The 20,719-nt window shown below is 39.5% G+C and overlaps 1 protein-coding gene across 1 annotated transcript in view; it reads right to left on the bottom strand.

The window, feature by feature from the left end:
• LOC139700484 (RNA-binding protein Raly-like) overlaps window positions 1–20,719 on the bottom strand; it is a gene marked incomplete at its 3' end in the record, with an annotated part of 195,148 nt that overhangs the window by 141,699 nt on the left and 32,730 nt on the right. Inside the window, exon 2 of the mRNA XM_071599054.1 lies at window positions 19,289–19,396. Coding sequence (XP_071455155.1) covers window positions 19,289–19,396 — 108 coding nt within the window. The remainder of the gene's footprint in view (window positions 1–19,288; window positions 19,397–20,719) is intronic.

Genomic DNA, 20,719 nt, shown 5'->3' with positions numbered 1-20,719 from the left:
GGTTTGACCGCCTTCACTCGAGAATTCGGCAAATGGCCCTTGAAAAGAAATTGCCGCCCGGGTGTCGCGACACCCTCACGCCTCCCCAACTTCAACCCCCCTTCCCCCCGTCCATCATTGAAGGGTTAGTTTGATCCTGATGCCTCCTTCACCTCCACCATTCTTACTTTCCCTAATTGCGCACCTCCACTGAATAGTTCGCCGTTAGAGGCTAGTGATTTTACGACTTTCATCCCGATGGAAAAGAAATTACGGCGTGAAAAATGCTCACTTCCTTTCGATGGTGAAGGGTTCTGAGAGACTGGTAAAATACGCATGATGGGATATTAAATGAGCTTCCTTCATTGAGAACACTTTCAATTTGGAATAATCTTTAAGATTGTGAAGGTCAGTGAATGGGGACAGTTCAAGCAGTGATGAAAATTATTTCTAAATCTTGCCAATGCACTGATAGCCTGTACGCATGAGGTTATAAAATGCGACAGGAGTGGTCCCTCTGAGTAAGTGAGCGCATGATGTTTTCAGGCTTAGCGTTGTGGAAGTCATTTGTCACTGAAGTAAAAAAAACGATTTTATCTTTCCACTAAATATTTTATCGGTACAACTAGTTTCGACGCATCTGAAGAACTGAGGATGACGCCAATGCGCCGAAGCTAGTTGTACCAAATAAAGAATTTAGTGAATAGATAAATCGTTTTTTTCAATGGATTGGTTATTTTTACTTCAGTAAAAGAAAATGAATGGTTAATGCATTGTAGCACGCAGATTCTCAATCTGGCGGAATGTAATTCAAAACAATAGTGATACTAACGCTATTGGTCTCGTGAAAATAATAAATCGATCGGATTACAGAAGAAGAGCATGGAAATAAGAGTATATTCAAAGATGGTATCATGGCATTATGTAAGTGCATAAGTGTTATGCTGATTCCAGAGCTTTGATGGTGGAAACAATTACAAATAATAGTTTCCGATAGGGCCGCCCGTGCGGGTTGGACCAAAAGTTAGGAGCCAGAGAAAAGGGTGTTTCGTGTCACGTATGCTCCTCGGTGAGTCAGAGGCTGTAAAAGTGTCTAAACTTCAGTGGACCCAACATTTTAGTGGTTTTGTCAAATTAAAACACTCTTGGGAAATGGTTCCATTATTCATCTCATATAATTGTCAATAGTCAAAGCCGAAGCAATTTTGTCAAGAGGAAGAGAATTCCTTGAAGAACTAACTATATGGTAAAGATATATGTCCAGTTTGATCAGGCATACAGTGTGTGCAGCCGAGAGTCTTTATGAACAAATTCATAGTATTTATGATAAAGGAATTCGACCGGAAGGTTTTTTGAGATCAGTGTTAGTTCCTATTCCAAAAAAGGTAAAGCTTATATATGAGGACTACGGAACAATAAATTTGAAATCGCACGCAGAAAAAGTGGTTCTCAAGATCAAAAAAAGGATAAAGAGGGTGGCTAATGCTTACTTAGGGGATGATTAGTATGGATTCAGGAAGGGGAGAGGTAGCCGTGATGGCATAACGGTAATGAGGTCATTAAAAGATAGGAACATAGCATACAACCAGGATATACCTCTCTGTTTCGTAGATCTTGAAAAGCCTGTTAATAGAGTGAATTGGGAAAAACTAATGAATGCATTTCAGAAAATAATAATAGATTGGCAGGAGAGGAGACTTATCCGCAACCGGTGTATTGAGATAAGACTGCTTAGATGGAAGAGGAAGATGGCTTGCCCGGATGAGCAATGTTAGGAAGAGGAGTAAGGTAGGGCTGTCCAATATCACCTGTACACCAGGAAAGAACTAAAAATACTAAGGAAAATCGGCGGGGAATTCGTAAAATCAGTTAGGTTTTCTGATGATCAAGCTTCAGTTTGTCAGACAGCCCAGGGTTTGTAAGCATTCCTGAGTTAATTGTAAATTCAGTATTTTTGATTTCGCACACATTTTGAATGGTTATTTGAGGTCATCAACAAAAGAATAGAGAAAATGCAAACGATCGCTCACGGGATGATCAGCGTGGGTTCAGGAAGGTAGGCATAGTGCAGGTATTAGATAGAAAGACGTACATATTACAACCAATAAATATTTTTTTGCTTCGTTTTCAGATTTCGAAAAGGCAGTAGAGAGAGTCAATTGGGAAGAATTTATGGATGCATTAGAGAAAATAGCAGTAAATTGTGGGGATAGACGACAGAAGTTGACGAAGAACTCTAAAAATCAGTCAACTGTGCGAATGTTTAAATTAGCCGGTCATCTAGGAGACAGAAATCATTGCTGAACACTTTGAAGAATTACTTTGATCAATGCGGAACGAGAATGGCTGGGTAAAGAAACGAGTATAATGAGGGTCTCAAAAACTACGAAGAATAATATAAACATTAAAGTCGGATGATATTAAATAGTAGAAATCAACTATCACCTAAGTGAAAAGGACATTAAAACAATATCTACGTTACGTCGAATTTTATTTATGAAACACGAGCAGATTTTTCATAAAATTAATTTGTTTTCCATTTGGACAAACCTCCTTTAAATAATAATTATAATACGAAGCAGTAAGAAAGGACATCATACACGGTTGACTACCAATAAACGCAAACATAAAAGAGTTAAGAGGGAAGTCATACATGAGTTAGGAGAGAGAGAGAAAAGGCCTTCTCAAGGCGGTCTGGAGAATAAAAGAAATGGAAAGGGGAGGGCAATGGAAGGAAGAGCAATTGGGGTTGAAGCGAATACAAGAGAGGGCGTCAGTCGGGAAGAAGGCTGAAGGGAAGGGGAGTGGTGGGGGGAAGAGGGCGGGAGGGAGGGTGGGGTGGTCGTCGTGGGATACGGATTGCTTCAAGAAGGGATCGGGACGTGCGCCGAGTCGAAGGCTGCTCGGCTGTCTCGAGTGGGAAATGACAAACGCCCGCCCAGAAGATCCACTCGTACATGTAGGTTGCAAGCGATGGGGCGATTGCCTTATCTCGGGAGGCACGGATAAAAGAGGAACTTAAAACCAGATAATTACGCGGAGGATAAATATTTTACCCTAACCCTAAAGGTCTTGAACCCGTGTTTGATTGAGGAGGAAATATGAATCAACCTTGAGAGGGTTGCGTGCTCGGCGAGTGTTGGTGAGCGAAGGGATGTACCGCCGCGGAAATGGGAAGGCCTGCGCCTCCGTCGAATGGGGGTGGGAGCGGACGTTGGGCACGAGGAAGCAATTGGGTGGGAGTATAGAAGGGAGGCGAGGGAGATAAAAGAGTGTGTGTCGAGATAAGGGTGCGGAAGGGCGAGGAGTGATAAGGATTGAGATACCGCGAGGTCAGGGAAAGAGTGTGAGGGAGTGTGGGCGTGCCTGGGAGAGACTATGGGAGAAAATAGGTAAGGTAGGAATAAATAGGAACTGAACGCTGTCAGTATCACGAAGGCAAGCCGTAGGTTCTCTGACTATGCATGAGCTAGTTAATTCTTGGGCAATAATTATTATATCGCATTTTTTTAAATTAATCAACATTAACTACGCTTGTTATATTTAACACTTAAATGTCCACCTCGATAGACAACATATGACTTTTCTAGTAAAAGTTGTAGTTGGTGAGTAACATTAATTTGAATTTATTTCTACTTTATACCTTTACATCGGACTATTAACAGTGAAAACAATGGAGTAGCAGTAGTTTTTAGGGGAGGCGAAGTTGCACTTATAAAACTACTCTGACATTCTCTCCCGCGAGAGATGCGCCTCGCACGGGAGTATGCTTGCGAATATTATTGAGCTTAGAAAACCATCGCACGAAGTCACAGATGATTCATTAGTGGAATCTTTTTTTAATTCATTCTAAGGAACACGTTGTGTGATTGAGACTAGGATATAAGTAGAGAATAGGTTACTTTTATGCACAAATTTACACCATTTCAATTCAGGAACTATCCATGGATCACAGTAAGTAGCAATGCCTCGATATTTTGGTTTTTAGTTATTTTATTACCCTGCATACCACCGCAGGGGATAAATCTACTTACCTGACTAATTTCGACCCAAATATGATCACTTCCGTGGTCGAACACTGTTATTATGATCCCTTATCATTCGTGGAAAATTTAACATGTTAAATCTATCTGTTAGTAGTAGTAGTTTTGAGGGGAGGCGACCGACAGCTGAGGTCATTTGTGCCATAGGGGATGGACAGGAAAGGATGAAGGGTGGAGAGAAACCCGGCGTCGGCATTAGCCTACTCTTTACAAAAGGCGCCAAGGGTCCGCAGTTTAACGTCGCATCCGACGGACGGCGTACTCACTCAAAGTACCCTCCACAAAGCACCTCAAGTAGGGATCGAGATACCTCTGAAAAATATTCAACACCGCCGGGATTTGAACCCGCACCCTCAGGGCGGGAAGCCAGTACGTAAACCCCCGCACCATCTCGATCCCCGAAAACAATGGAGACTATTACAGACACCCAAGTGGAAATCGAACCCGCGACTCTTGGATTGGCAGACGAGGACGTTACCTCCCCCGTCGCCGAGGCCGGCAAAGTATGAAAATTTAATCGATGAAAAATCATCGTGACCATGCCGAAAAATAACCTATTTTCCTTTATTTAGAGAAAATATATATATTCACAATTTAATATTCCATTAAAAGGATAGCAGAAGCCTTTTATTGGACAGAAGGGTGCGCACATTTTAAACTCATTACGAGATATATAGTACGTACGTCAAATTAGATTTTCACATTAAGTAGGACTGCGTTGGTCCTTTCCATCTTGACTGGGAAACTACTTCTGGCGTAAGACATTATCACTTAAGCGTATAAGACACTGTATCGCAATAAAAATCTAAGCCTATCAGTCTTAAGAAGTTTCGTTATATGTAGTGTCATGTCCTGAATGCTTACTCCAAACGCATTTTGGGCCGTAGGAGATTTATTGCGTTACGTCTGCTTTTTTGCTTGATTTTTTTCAAAGCTGGGATGTAATGTTCTCATCCAAAACAGAATGATGTAACCTCATGTTGCAGAAACTAATTTCTTTCAACGAAATACGTTTTCGGGGCATTGCGAGAGTGATCTCATTTCGCGTCGTCACCGCAGCACAAACAGAACATCATTAGGTAAAAGGACGGTATAAGGGATTTATATTAACTTAGAGCAAATATCTAGCATAATATTGGTATAAAAAGGATTTATTAACGAAAACTGAGTTTTAACAAAATTCGAATTACAAAATAAACACTCAAATAATTTCTTCTCGGTATGAAAAAGTTACATTTCCTCGGATAAACCTCTGGTTTTTTACCCAAGCATAAAAATAATATTTCCAAATTAGGAGATACTGCTCATTGCCTCTTACAGTGTCGTTAAAACATTTCCGTTCCTCATACTATCGAATCATGTATCTAAGAAGCACCATTATTTTTTAGTCATGTGAAAATAAACAAACTATCAAAAATAAAATCATCGACATCTTAAATCTTGGAACCTCGTCAGTTAAAAATTAACATAAAAATATGAAATATCCTAGGATGTGAATTCTTTATAACTAAAAATTTGCGAAGGATACTGAAAGATCTTCAATTAAGAGTAATATCTATATCCATACAAAGTAACGGAAATTTCACTAAATTTGAAAAATAAATACTATGAAAAAAATACCTCTGCTCTCAATAACATTTTCTGAAGTTGCTATTCCTATTCAAAACATTTTCATTTGCTATGCTCTGTTCTCTTTTTTGAAATACTGAACACAACCTTTAAATTATGGATGGTGCCATAGGTTAATTATTATTAAAATCTGCTCTTTGGCTCCTGAGTGAGTAAGAGGTATTGAAAAACAGCCAAAAATGCTTTTAGGCTTCTAAACGCTAATTGACGCCATAAGTTTCTTTTGTTCAGTTCCTCCACTGTTTTTTTCCAACTTCAAAATTCCTACCAGTTCACTGCCTCACAAGTGTTAAAAAACCATACGGCGTCAGGTAGAAAAAAGATTACCATGAGACGTACCATTTACATTCGAATTTCGGTATCCATTGTGTCCGACAGTATATTAAAGTGCAGTTCCTTCTCGAAGACCATTGTAGATTTAAGGGTATTTTAGGGTAACAGAGAATGAGCAAGGAACAAAGGGTACCATGACAACTGGCACATTAAATGTTTCAGTATTAATATGTAACAGAGATGACCATTCATTTTAAATATTTCTGATGACAATTCATTTTAAACTGCACGAGATTTTCTAGGGAATTACAGATATCTATAAAATTATGAAAGCAGTTCCCAAGCACAAATGTGTCCTGGATGTAAAAAACGAGGGGTATCATCTTAATTATATTTTCTGACTTCCATTGTGATTATCATATTGCTCGGTAAGCTAGCTCCTCATCCTCCTGGGCTATTCTCAATCTAAAAACCTTTCGCATTGAGTACTTTCAGCAGTAATCCAGCACACCGCTTTTGTGGCTACCTCTGCCGTCCTCTATCCGAAGGCTCCTGCGAGGTCACGGTTTTTAATGACCTTTCCGTGGTACTCTTCCTTAACGGTTTTCCTTGAATAGCCAAATAGACAGGTCATCGATCATGCAGTTTTCGTCTTCGCAAAACGGAAGTAACTTTGGATTTCCGTTCCCCTCGGCTATGGAAATTTTCCCAAAGTTTGAACAGGGTCTGAAAACAGCATGGGGCCATATATTCAAGTATGATTATAGCGCAATACGCCGAAAGCGGCTGTAGTGTGCCAAATTATTACGTGTCAGCATTAATAACCTTCATTCATCCTCGCCTTCTCCTCATACTCAGCTTGCTAATTTGATGCGCCAAAGTTTGCCTTGGCTCCATCTTTCCTCGAACTTTTTATGTGCCTCTTTAGTCGGTGAGATCAAGATTTATTTCTCGGTGCCAACAACGACGGGCTATCAGCGTAGTAATAAACTAACAACATGTATCACAAACCACTGATCAGCAATAACTTGTATTTTCCCCTACCTCAGTGCCCGTAATACGTAATAACTAATCCCAGTTTAAGACTATTAAAAGAAAAACAATTATGCCAACATCCAACATTTGAAATTGTCGCTTGCAAGTAATATTCCGGTATTATTTTCGAGTGAAAAAATAACTATCATGAATGGGAAATATAATTGATGTTAATCTTTTTGAAAAATATCAAACAAGAATAAAATAGAATACCCAGTAATCCACACTATAAGTGAACACAAACTGTTCAAAATATAGTAGTTGTATTAGTTAGGACGTCGTGAAAACAAAAACGATTTGTCTTCTAATGTGGAAAAAACGCACACACTAATAATACCAGAATTGAAGTCTACCACATGTTTTATAATCGTGTGACAAAAATATTTATTTTAATCAACGCAAACTTCAGGGGTGCTTCAGTATTATTTTGAAATTACTTCCCATAATTCAAATGGACAAACGTTTGCTTTGAATTTCATGAGTTCATTTTTATTTCACTCGACGCAGTCGTTCGCGTAAGGCAAGAGAGTTAAAAGTACGCAACGAGGATTTGACCGACAAAAACCAGGAATAGAATTCGAAATAGATGATTATGTTTACGTGAACAAGGGGTCTCGGGAGCGAGTAAACGAAGAGGCAAATGACCCGGGAAGTGGAAGAAACCTCCTCGGGCAATAATATTGAATTTGTAAATTCGGACTCTCTTAAAAGTTAATAAAAAGAATGGAGAAGGTTTATTTTTTTAGAGATAGCAACTTCATTTCCTTTATTGCATGAACTCCTCACTAATATGGATGATGCTTTCCCGACGAATTCCGCGCACGTTGATTTCAAATCCCTTAAATATATATATATATATATATATATATATATATATATATATATATATATATATATATATATATATATATATATATATATTTTAACAATCGGTTTTCCATGAAATGCGCAATACTCGACTCGTTACTCTTTGCGTACTGCACACATCTGGAGTGGATGCACCCCCTGCCACACACCATGCCGGTGGTTGCGGAGCGTCGATTTAATGTATATTGCCGTGATCTTTACTTTCGTGAATATCATTTATTGATATTCCCCGACATCGCGAAACACCCTCCGCGACGGGGGCGGGTGAAAAACGGCTCCTAGCGAATTTCCTGCGTCAACCCCGCCGATCTCTGGCATCGCTAATCCTATCGTCCTCTTATTGAGTGCAGAACGGGAAATGCGACGAACAAAGTGCGGGGGAATGCTACACCTCGCCACCTCAGGAGGCGACTGAAGATCTCGGCGGGAAAGCAAGCCGCGGAGGTTGGAGAGAGAGGGAGGGATACGGTGAGCACGCAACATTTGCGACTGGGGGGAAGGGAGGAGGGAAGTTGAGCCACGAATGAGGAGAACCGAGGGAGAGGCATGGCAGGCGAGCACCAGTTCACGCTTTTGGAGGAGAGGAGGGCAGCAGGAGGAAAGGGGACGCACGCTCAACCTCAGATTTTGGGCGCTCAACCCCTGATCCTGTGGCGCCCCGCTAAAGCGAGCGCCATCAAATATGAATGGTGCGGCGGCTGCCTGCACAAAAGGGCCGCGGAGCGATGGAAACTATGCCCCACCTCCACATCCCCTCTCTCAGCTCACTTCTCCCGCGATCTAACGTGTCCCCCCTTCCCTCCACTTGCACCTCCTCACGCCCAAGGACAGAGCGGCAACCGCGTTCCCTCCTCCACCGGCGCGCCCTCGCGATTTTCCACTGGGCCCCGCATTGTATTTCATTCGCTTGCGCGGGGGGCCCTGCACACCGAGGGCACATTTCGCCCGGAGGTGCCGTCGTCCTAGCCGGCCCGGCCCAACCGCAACAGTCCGCGAGGGGTAGTTAAATCCCAAAACCCACCCCACTCACATCTCCCCCTCGGCGTGGGGTGAGGGGGCCGCGCCGGAGGAATCTGTTTGAATTTTTTAAACGAACGGACGGACGTTTGAGGTCTCCGCCCGCCATTATCGCGGCCGAATACGACTCATAAAAATTAGAACGTTTTGACCGAAGTGGCACTCGAACGAGTGACCCCCCGCATTAAGGGACTCGATATGCCGATGACCGGATGCACTGGACCTCTTTGGGATTCCTGCTCGATCCGGGGGCGTGCTCTAATCATGGGTAGCCAGGGGGGGAGTAGGTGGCTGTAGTCTTCAATTCTAGTCGAAAAATTGAGGCGAATATTAATAATTTAATGCGATTCTCCCTATGCCAGCTTACGGAATAGCTCATGAGAGCGGCGATAGTTTAGTCCAGACTGAATGCTCTGGTTGAATAATTTTTATTCTCTTTTTCGTTTTGTATAACATTTTGTACTTTATTTCCAGCGTGCAATATTAGGGTTTCCGCTTTCAGAATACTAGTGGAATGATATTGATTCATGTAAAAGATTATGGAAGAGAAGTAACTTTATACTTCTAATTCTAAACGATACCCTACATCGCCACACACCCTAGCAATCACTAGGGTGTGTGGTGATTCCATTCATGGCAAAAATATAGGTCCTGCTAAATTGTGACCTACCAAAATATACCTAAAATATTTCAAATAATGGAGATAACATTAACCACAGGCAGAAGACCTACTGTATATGAGAAAAAGTATTTTTCTATGCATAAAAGACGAGTTGTTATCAGCAAAAACAAAAAAATAATGGCTAGCAAAAATAAATACAACATTCTAGGTTACGTAGCATTTAAAAAATACTATTTTTCCCTCTACCACGGTCGATTCCAGTTATTCTGATCCTTTATCATCAATGGAAAAAATTCCTCTCTTAAAATCTTAAATTCTTCTCTTTTCTTTTTAAATCTTAAATGTATCGGGTCTACACTTTATTTCTCTAAACTTATTGTCATTATCGATCCTACCGTTGTACGATGAGACTAATAATACATTTAAACATTTTAATAGAGTCACTAGCTACCATATTGTGCTAGATATTTATTTTGAAAGTTTACCTTCACTTTACGAAGATACAATATGAACATGAGCAAGACGAAGACTAAAATCCTAGTATGTGGAAGAGAGAAGCGGAATACAGTAGTCATACTGAAAGGACAAATACTAGAGCAAGTGGACTCCTTCACCTATCTCGGAACTACCATCGCATGGGACGCAAAAAAGTACTACAGACATCAAGCGAAGAATAACTCTAGCTAAGAGAGCATTCACAATTGAAATATAACTATTGTGTTAAAAGATGATAGAAATACAGACGAGGAAAAAATACGTGAAAACATTCCTATGGAGCGTGGTACTCAATGGATCGTCAGAAAAGTAGATCAGAAAAGACTAGAAGCCTTCGAAACTTACTGCTGAAGGAGGATGCTTAAGATCAAATGGACGGATAAAATAAGAAATGAAGAAGTATACAGAAGAATAGATGAAGAACGGGCCTTATGACACGCCATAGAGGAAAGGAGGACCAGATGGATTGGCCACACCCTGAGGCACAATTTATCCATGAAGAATGAAATAGAAGGAAAAATAGTGGCTAAAGTCCCAGGAGGGACTTTAGCCACTATTTTTCCTTCTATTTTATTCTTCAAGAATAATACTTTACAAAAGATAAGTGCATGGAACAAATAAAGAAGAAAGAAAATTGTAAAAAATAACAGGAAATAAGCCAATTAGCATCAGGTAGGGTGGAATGGAGGGCTACAGTCAGCTAATCTTAGGATTGAACCACTAATTATGATGATCACCACTCCGTGAATGATTCCCAACCTAGTTTCCGTTATGGTCCAGATGCGCACACTCAATTTGTTATGATTAGTTTTTACAAAACTATTTTCTATGCACACTATCGATTCATTTCGACAATAAAACCGACTACACTAAAGGTTGCCTAAGCTTCTCGTCATATTCCTCCAGCACTCATCTAATCAATCCTAATTTTTTGCCAGCTTGCCCACATTTTCCCCTTGTATATTTCACTCAGGAGGGGTCGTGATTAAGGGCAACGCCTCGTATTGAATAGAGTCTACTTTTTGTATTTCGGTATTTCTGATGCAATAGGAGTTTTGGATGCAACTACTACTATCCTAAAAAAATTATCAATAGAAATATTTTTGTTCTCATTCTAATTTCCACTAATCATACCAATGCGCTATTGCATTTAGGTCATCAGTTAAAGTTACTTCATCCTGTGGAATACGGATGTCTCTGTAACCACTGCGGTATTGGTATTTAAACTAATTTTCCTATTTACCACATTTTTAATGTTATTAACGTACAGATGGAGTTTCGATAACTCTACCCTGGGAAACAAATGAAGGGACTTGTTTTACCTTAGAGCTAACACCTTCTATGACTACCATTTGTAGTCGAGAATTCAAAAAGTATTTGATTAACCTGGAATTGTTCTATCTATTCCATAAGCTTACCTTAGTGCATAGTACAATGAGGAATTTTCTTGAAAGCTTTTTCCAAATCTGGAAAAAACAATTGGAGCATTTTTTCCCTTCCATATTGAAAATAATATGGAAAAAAGAGCAGGTTAAAAGACCTATTCAGTCGGAAACTGGGGTGATTTTCTGTTAACAAATACATACTATAGAGACACCTCATGATCGAAATGAAAAATATTTATGCATTCTACGACCTTGTACAACATGGATGTGAAGAATAGAGGTAGTTAATTACACGGTTCTTCCACATAAATTTAAGGGTTACAATACCATTTTACAGTCATTTAAAACTTTGTGACCTATTAACTTCTTGAATATGAATCGATATTCAAGTTAGAAAAATGGATTTATTTGATGTTAGTTCCTTAAATAGGTGAGTTGGCACTTGATTGGGTGCGGAGGATTTATTTGGGGAAAGATTTTCAGCAAACATCCATTCCACTATGTGAAAATTACATTTCGGGTATCAGATGGAGGAAACGATATAATAAAATATGGGAGACATTCGGTTAGAACTCAGTGAAAACATTTCCAAAGAGGGAATTCAATAATTAAACCTTTTTTTAACAGATGATTATGCTTCCGCATTTATTCTTCTTACGTGGGCTGACCTTTCTCTCGTTTTATTTACATTGCCAGAGGTAGAATCTAGGTGCCTTTGTGATTTCGCTAAATTTTAGCTAATTTCTTTCCTTAAATTTAACTAAGAGCTATTTTTGTACCTTATTACTACAAATACATGTTGGATGAAGATACAATACAGTTAGTCTTTACTTTTCTGTGATCATTAAGATATTGTGAGTGAGTGAGTTTCTTTTTCAAAGAATTTTCTAAAATACTCGTCGCTAATAACTGAAGAATATTATTTCCTCTAATTTGGGAAATAATGAGCTTAGTCATAGAGTTTGACGGAAAATGATGCTATGACCACTCGCAAAGAAATTGTTTGTACCCCAATTTAAAATATCGTATATGCTCCAGTCAATAGTGGGGTCATTGAAATCTCCACCGATTTTTAGCCTCATTTGTTATTTTTAAATTAAAATATTATGATTTGTATATCTAGTTTTAATAGTTAATTATCGCTAACTTCCGCTAGTTTGTTAAATACACATACGTATATTGTTTTGGATGAAGGGAATTACATTAAATACCAAAAGGTTTTTGAATAGTTATCTGTAATTATCTAAGCACAACTTACTAATGAGTTCTTAACTGCAAAAAACACAATTAACTCGATTCTATTTTCAGTTTGACACTTGAAAATAAGAAGGATTTTTAACAGTTTTAATCATCGGAAATATCAGGAAAAAAATCAGCTTTTTGTTTCAATAACTGTCTGCACCCATGATTTGGGAAAGACATTGATATTCGGCCACTTTATCATTTAAATTTAGACTGTCAATAGAAACATAGTTTGCCCGAAATGAAGCTTACTATAATATATATAACGGAACTTTTCCCCATTTTTTTCTTATCCATAATACACATTCTGTCCGTTGCAATATGTTCCTTTTCCATTGAAAATTTGCATACTGCATTGTTACTCATTTCATTCAAAGCTTTTAGAGTCGGAACAATTTTAACGCAAGGTAAATCTCATTAATTTACAGTAAGATCAAGTTAACCTTATTAGAACGTGCTGTAAATAAATTATCAAGCAACAGTTTTTATAATCAGGGTTATAGAATTGGTTTTATTGGGGTTTTTATGGGTAAAATTCCAAGGATTTGTGCTTTAAAGGATATTTTTCTGCCTTTTATCATTTCTGCAAAATCATTTTACACCTTTCTGTTCCCGAGAACCAATTTGTCGGAGGAGTGTATACTTTGGATTTAGTATACCTTGGGCCACTTGAATCCCCAGAAGAGTATTTTTTTTCCCGAAGACAGCTGAAAAATATAAACGTTAATCACTTTTACTTCCTTTATTATTTGAATACTCAGAATCAAATGCTCTTGGTAAAATTTTCTTTCGATCTGAACCAAACTTAAATATTGGGCCGTCATTATGTGAATATTTTATGGCGTTGCATTAGGTCATCGTTTGCTGAAAAGCTGAGAGTTTTTCTACAAAGAGACTTGATACTTATTGAGAAATCTTGAGAGCCAAGAAGAATGGATAAAAATTGACGTTAATGATTAGAAAAATTTCCATGGGTAGGTGTAATTCATATTGCAGTAAAGACGGAAATAAAGAGAGATTTAACGGGCAGACTTTCCCACTACCGCAGAAAGGGATGAGGAGAAAATTTCGGACGAGGTGAGAACGAAAACCAACTTTTTTCCTCAAGCATGGAGCAGTAAGACATTCATCTGTGTGCTATCCATCAACTTCGGTACACTGAGAAGTATGTAATGAAAAACGAAAGGTGCCCCGAGAAACAAAAAGGGGCGAGTCTCCTGGAAAGGATGAATAAATGTAAGCAAAGGAAACGATGTTTTTTTTCCTTTTTTTAAAAAATGCTGATAATTTTCCCAAAAAAGCAGAATGCTAAGAAAGTAACCCTTTAAGGAATTACTCCCAGAGTAGAGGCCTTCATTCCATCAAAAAATATAAAAAATTATATAGCTTTCAATAGCGGCACAGAATAAGTCATTCCTCGAAGCCATAGGAATAATTTCACAGTCATGAGTTTCCCTCAAGTCACGGTAATTGGTCTAATGCTTTGAAACGTCCTCTCCAGAAAAGACGAGTAATACTTGACCAAGTACCAACACCGACTAGAGTTAAAATATCATTGCGAATACGGAATAATATGTTAATAGATAATAGTAAAGTAATGTCCGCAAGTAAGTAAATATATTCACAGGTTATAAATAAGATAGCAATGGGCATGTTCCACGAGTAATGGTTGTTACGTGCACAGATGCTCCTTAGAAATATGCATATGTTTTCGACAAGCTTTAGCCACATGAACTGCGCATTATTTTCATGAGGAGTTCCCTATAATTGTCTTGGGCTCGTTTAGCGGAGTGGTCTGTGAGGGAGGAAGGGAGTTGGGGCGAGGAAAGGGAGAGGGAGGGCAAGATTAAAACACAGTGGAATAATCGGAGGGGTGGGGAGAGGAAAATGAAGCGGCGATGGGAGGAGGACGGCGGGGAAGAGAGAGAGAGAGCCGAAGAAGGGATGAACGGACAGCGAAGGGAGATGAGAGTTAGGATGAAAGGGAGAGGCCAAGAGAATGAAGCATTGTGGTCCTTTTGCTCGGCGGTGGTGCAGGAGACCAGCCAGCTCTCAAGACCGCGGGGGCAGGCGAGGGGCGAAGGGACAGACGTGCGGTCTAGCACGCTTGCCACATCAACTCCTTCCCCATCGCAACCATCCCTCTCCTCCCCTCGCCCCGGTTCTCCCACACACACCTTTCCCCTCACCCCGACCACTCCCTCCCTCCCTCCCCTCGGACCTTCTGCTTCCCTGGACCGCCACTTCGGCCAGCGTCGAGTCTTTTGTTTAACTGCTCATCACCTCAGAAACCATGAAATGTGACCGTCCACTGCTCTCCATATCCCTGCCCACACGCCCACCCATCACAGTCTGGCCACTCCCGACTCCCTCCATTCCTCCCTTTACCCCTCTCTCTCCCCACCCCCCGGGGTGCTCATCCCTCCAACTCTCGCTCTTTCGAGCTCCCTCTCGTTTTGAATAAAATCTTTCCCCGTGATACAAGCGGAGAGGAAAAAGGTATTCAAACACACTGCCTCCCTCCGATGCCCAGCGCACGAACTCCAAACTCCGGACGGCAACATACGCATGCAAGCGCTCCTTGCTCTTTTAATGCTCCTACGTTTATTTGTCTTTCTAGTTTATTTGCCTTTCGCAGCTACACATTTTCCAGTGCCCTTGCCGATTTATTCCCGCTAGCCTACTTTAAACAGCCCCGAATACATTCATCCTTTTTCCACGAGGAGGGAGGGCCTCCTCCTTTAAGATCAGTGACCACATTCAGCAATCATTCGATATTCTATGCAAAGGAGTATTTAACGCGGAATTCAAAATATTGTTTTGCTGACCCAATTCAATCTTAGGGATTCAATTCCACACATCTTGAAATGCGAGCTTTGGGCATTTAAACGTGAGTGACGAGATCCTGATATTTTACATATGCTAAGCCCTCACCCGCTGACTGGAGATATACTACCTTAGGAAATGAAGGCACCTCTTTGAGTAAAAAGCACCGAGGTCCATCCTTATCTTTATGTAATTATTGCAGTCTAACAAGTAGTCAACAATAATTAAATATTGCTGATAAAAAATGGAAAAATAATTATTAAATTAATTAATTAAAAACTTATAAACAGGAAAAATTAATTAACAAAGCAATGAATTGATTGGAATTTGGTCAAATTCTTTTGAGCGCTGACCTCGAAGATTCAACTAAACAGGTTGTGAGTATTATGAAAATATAAAACTGAACTAATACATTGGTTGATAACTTAGATGCTTGTAATTACAGTATTTGAATCCCAAACTATATGCTGATAAAAATTTCCAAGCAAAATGAATATACATGGATGTGAACAAATTAGACATTCTTGTTTTTTTAAAGCTGTATAACAATTGTGGATTGATTCATCAAGGCGACACCACCAGTGTTGCGTCGCTAACAATTATGTACATGATATATTAAAGTTTAAGTAAGAACGTTTAAAGCTAATTCAATGAAGTACTAACACCCAATCACGTTACGCTATTCCGCGAGATCCACCTCTATCACTACTGCGTAAGTAAGTACTCTATCCTCGCGTTCCGTGTCCCCCATTCAGGCTTCTTTCTTCCCCGGAGCCCCAGCTCCCCCTCTCTTCTTCCTTTTCCACCCCATCTGCCCTATTCTGTTTCTTCCACGAACGCTCCCCACGTAACCCCAACTTCGATATTCATCATCTGATAACAATTGACGCAAAGCACTCCCCCCCCCCGCTAAACCCCCCCCCCTTTGCCGCCGCCATACCGAAGTCAGCGCTCTTGTTGCCGCGGGGGCGGACGTGCAGGTCGGAGGCATGCATGTTTAAGTGTTTTTCCAGCACAAAAGATGAGTGTGGAGGCAAGGGAGCCGATGTAAACTTTTTCGTGGAAGAGAGAAAAGAGGGCCGGCCGCCCTGGAGTTCTCACTCCCTCCTCCCTCATTCATACTCGCAGCGGGATTTTTTTTGCGAAGTTGACTTCTCCGCCCTCGGCTGAGTCGATTTGTGCTCGCACATTTATGGCGGCGAAAACAACTTCAGTAAGCACTCATGGCAACAAAGACTTTGCTTCGAGGACGCATGCGCACTGGAACTTCTTCAATGGGCTAAAAATTTACTCAATTCAAATTAACGTTCTTCGCGACTAATATTTATTTCTCCCGAGAGTCGATTGTCCAACTAATGCTATAATACGTAGGATTTATAGATCGTTCTTACCGAACTGAATGAGGATGGAGACGGATGAGGAAATCGGACAACTTCAGGAATATCAGAATATTTATCGGTAATGTTTGCTATTATCCAATCATTAGGCGAGGCATCATTATTTAAAGCTACTTTGAATAGATGACTCAGGTACAAAGCTATCGCGGTATCACTCAGTTTTAGAATGTCAATTGATATATTGTCCGGTCCTACTGAATTAATTTTCCTCATCTTACTAATTTTTTTCGCAAAATAAAAGTCCTCCACGATAATACCGTTTGTCCAGGGAAGTAAGCTATTTTTTGCTGTTACCCTGATGAAGTTCTTTGTCGTTTCTGAGCTATTTAGGCAAGCCTTATTTTTCGTTTTTCCTATGACCCGAAAAACATCCTTAAAGCAGGAGTTGGAAATATCTGCTAATTATAATGATATTATCGTTAGTGTTTCATATGTTCACGCGTTCCCTGTTCCCTATCCTCATTCTCATGTACCAAAGAATTTCGTTGCATTGTCATTCGAAAATGCAATGATAAGAAATATTTCCTTTTCCTTTTTCTTTTCCCAATTTAGGTTCCATGCCAAGGCGCTGTAATACTGTGACATTTCTTTACTTTCATTCTTTAATCTGTGTGCTTTTTGTACAGCTTTCTTGGGGTTTTTAAAAATGTTTTTGTTGTACTGCTCCGGATCCGTATTCTGTTTCCAATTTTTTATGGGGAAATTCATTGTTTGCCCTTCGAGAATTATTTCTTTGAATGTTTCCCATTTTTTCTCCACGGTTGCTCCACTACCTGCCCATCCCGGAAACTTGGCCCTTAAAAAACCCTACCCTATCTGACCGAGTACGTTGCCAAATTTTCTTTTCATCCCGCATGCCTCCCTTTGTAGATCTAAACCAATCCATCTGAACATACACTGCTGCGTGGTCACATATTCCCGGAAAGACATCGATACAAACAAATGGGTTGTACATTTAATGACCTTGCTCAATAAAACACGGCCATACGCTGCAATGTACCCCTCCGCATATTTTCTGCCTCTCTTCATTCAACCCAACATGTTTATCCTTTTCCTTCTACACCCTTGCTTCATCATAAGTCTCCCTTCTATCTCAGGTTTCCGTGGAGACATGGAATAAGACATACGGATCCTATTCTAACGCGATACTATCGATTATTTTGGCTCATACCTTATTATACCGCCAATCTGGGATTTTCATCCCTGTCACTCTGTTCGTGGAGGAAGAAGAAGTTTGTCCAAACGTGTATTTAAAGTGCGATTTTCAATAGAATGGAGAGTTTACAATTACCGCAGCTTTATTTGAATCAGATAGCGTACATTTTGACGGAGAATCTGCACCCTTTGACGCCATACTTAATTTTTATATATCGATTCTTCTCGAAGATTCTTCAAGATTGCTTCGCACGCCTAAATAAGATATATCACGAAATTTAAAAAACTCATTTATTAGCTAAGTCCAATTAAACACATCTGAGGAATGCAAACTGTTCTACATGTTCTAATTTTTGCCCTCTTCAATGTATTTGAAGTCTCCCTCTTTCTCAGAAACGTCTCAAATTTTGTTTTGACGTTAATAAATTCTAAGAAAAAGATGTAATTTACTTGAGGACCGAGAACTCTAAATTTTTAAATATGGTTGTGCTTTAGAACCCCGAGCGTTATACCGCGCGGTGGAATTCTCCTGTCTCACCAATCCCTCTCCAGGGTTTTAACTCACTATCCTCTGTCAAATAAGATACAGGCGTGGTCGCCGGAACTACGCTAAAGTTGGTAAAACTGTGCATATGTTTCCGACATTTCGTGGTGCTACGAATAGCATCAGTATAGATGAGAATATGAATTTCTGTGCATCAGAAAAATGTTCTTTGTAATCTATTTTCGGGTATTTATAATATTTTAACAAATAAACACGTGAGGATCAAAATTGCTCCTCAACAATAAATGAGGACTAAAATAGTTACAAATTAACTAACCATGGATTATTACTTATACATATGTGTGTGCATATATATATATATATATATATATATATATATATATATATATATATATATATATATATATTTATGTATGTGTGTGTGTGCGTTTTGCTTCCTTCACTCCCTTGAGTACTATCGTTTCTTCTGAGGTAGACGGAGCGAACCTCGGTCGCAATTATCAAGAAATAACGTGTGTACTCTTCTTTATATGTGTACCTATACTGTTTGTTGCTGTCCGAGTTTCATATATATATGAGTATAGATATACCTTGATCCGCATTCGAGAGTTTTTCATTATGCGCTAGATTGAGCGAGTGCAATAATTCCTTTTTATGCAATAACCAGCCAAACAGCCACGAGCACTCTAACGTACGAGCGAGAAATATTACTTCCATGTCCCAGCTATGCATGCGGGAGCGGATAAACAGCTAAGATGCTGGATGGGAAAGATTCTCTCATCACAGCGAAGGAGAGTAATAAAGCGTGGGGGACTCACCAAGTGTTTGTCCAAGGACGGTCCTTCCATCTTCCCCGAGGCAGGCACTCCGAGCGTCGAAGGGATTGGTGAACTGCACGAAGGCATAGCCCTTGTGCATGGAGATCCCTGGAAGGCAAAGAAAAGGAGACACGGCACACGTGAATAGATGTACACAGCATTCACACAGGTTCTTGACTGCCAGATTCATACACATAAAATATATGTCAAGCACTGGGGAATCAAATCATCAATCCCTTATTTTTACTAGAGCTTTCTTGAAAAAACTCCCATTTATTCCAATTTTCCTTCCAAACTTGCTATCCAACAAAATTCAATATTGATAGAGGTAAAATGTATTTACTAAAACTATATATATATACATATATATATATATAGATATATATATATATATATATATATAGTACAATACACAGTAACACACAATATAGAAACACAAAAAAAGAGAAGAACACTCACACGTTATTTCTTGATATTTCGACGGAAACAATCCGTCTTCCTCTGAAGATATAGAAGTAATGACCTTTGGTCATTACTTCTATATTTTATTTTAAATATTATTTTATCTTAATTGGTCATTACTTCTATATCTTCAGAGGAAGACGGATTGTTTCCGTCGAAATATCAAGAAATAACGTGTGAGTGTTCTTCTCTTTTTTTGTGTTTCTATATTGTGTGTTACTGTGTATTGTACTATTCGGCACTTCCGTGTTACGTCTACGAAAGCATATATATATATATATATATATATATATATATATATATATATATATATATATATATATATATATATATCCACTTGTCCACTCCCTCTTATCAAATCTATAGGCACCATTCTCACCTCCAAATGCCCAAATGTAACACTTAAACGTCCAGCAAATCTTTCTACATCAACTCAAAAGCCCAAAACCCGACATAATCCATGCATTCGTGCTAGATGGAAAATTTACCCAATGCTTGTAACAAATTCCTTTCCACATCAACTCGACGACAGTTTACAAAGTGAAAGGCTTTGTCACACTATGATGAAAAATATTAGAAATGAAACCCCTAGCAACTCCAAAAGGTAAAAGTACACAATTTGAGGACTGGAGAACAATAAGTTTGATTTTGCACGCAGTTTAGTGGTTCTCAGGATCAGCAGCAAAAGGATGAAGAGCAGAGGAAAGGATTACTTAGGGGATGGTGAGTTTGGGTTATGGAAGGGGAGTAGCACGCGTGATGCCACTGTAGTAATGAGGTCAATGATAAGAAGGAACAGAAAATACAATCAGGGCGTAAGGTTTTTTTCATAGATTTCAAGAAAGCGTTTGATTAAGTGAAATAGATAGAATTAATAAATGTATTGCGGAAAATGGGAATAAATGGGAGGGGCAGGAGGCTAATCCGCAACCTGTATATGCCTCAGACTGCTCGGGTGCGAGTGGGGGA

This window comes from Hetaerina americana, unplaced genomic scaffold (assembly GCF_022747635.1).
Source record: "Hetaerina americana unplaced genomic scaffold, ioHetAmer1.1.p SCAF_102, whole genome shotgun sequence".
Lineage (NCBI taxonomy): Eukaryota > Metazoa > Arthropoda > Insecta > Odonata > Calopterygidae > Hetaerina > Hetaerina americana.
The sequence above is the reverse complement of the archived record's forward strand: the minus strand, read 5'-3'. Positions and strand labels throughout refer to the sequence as shown.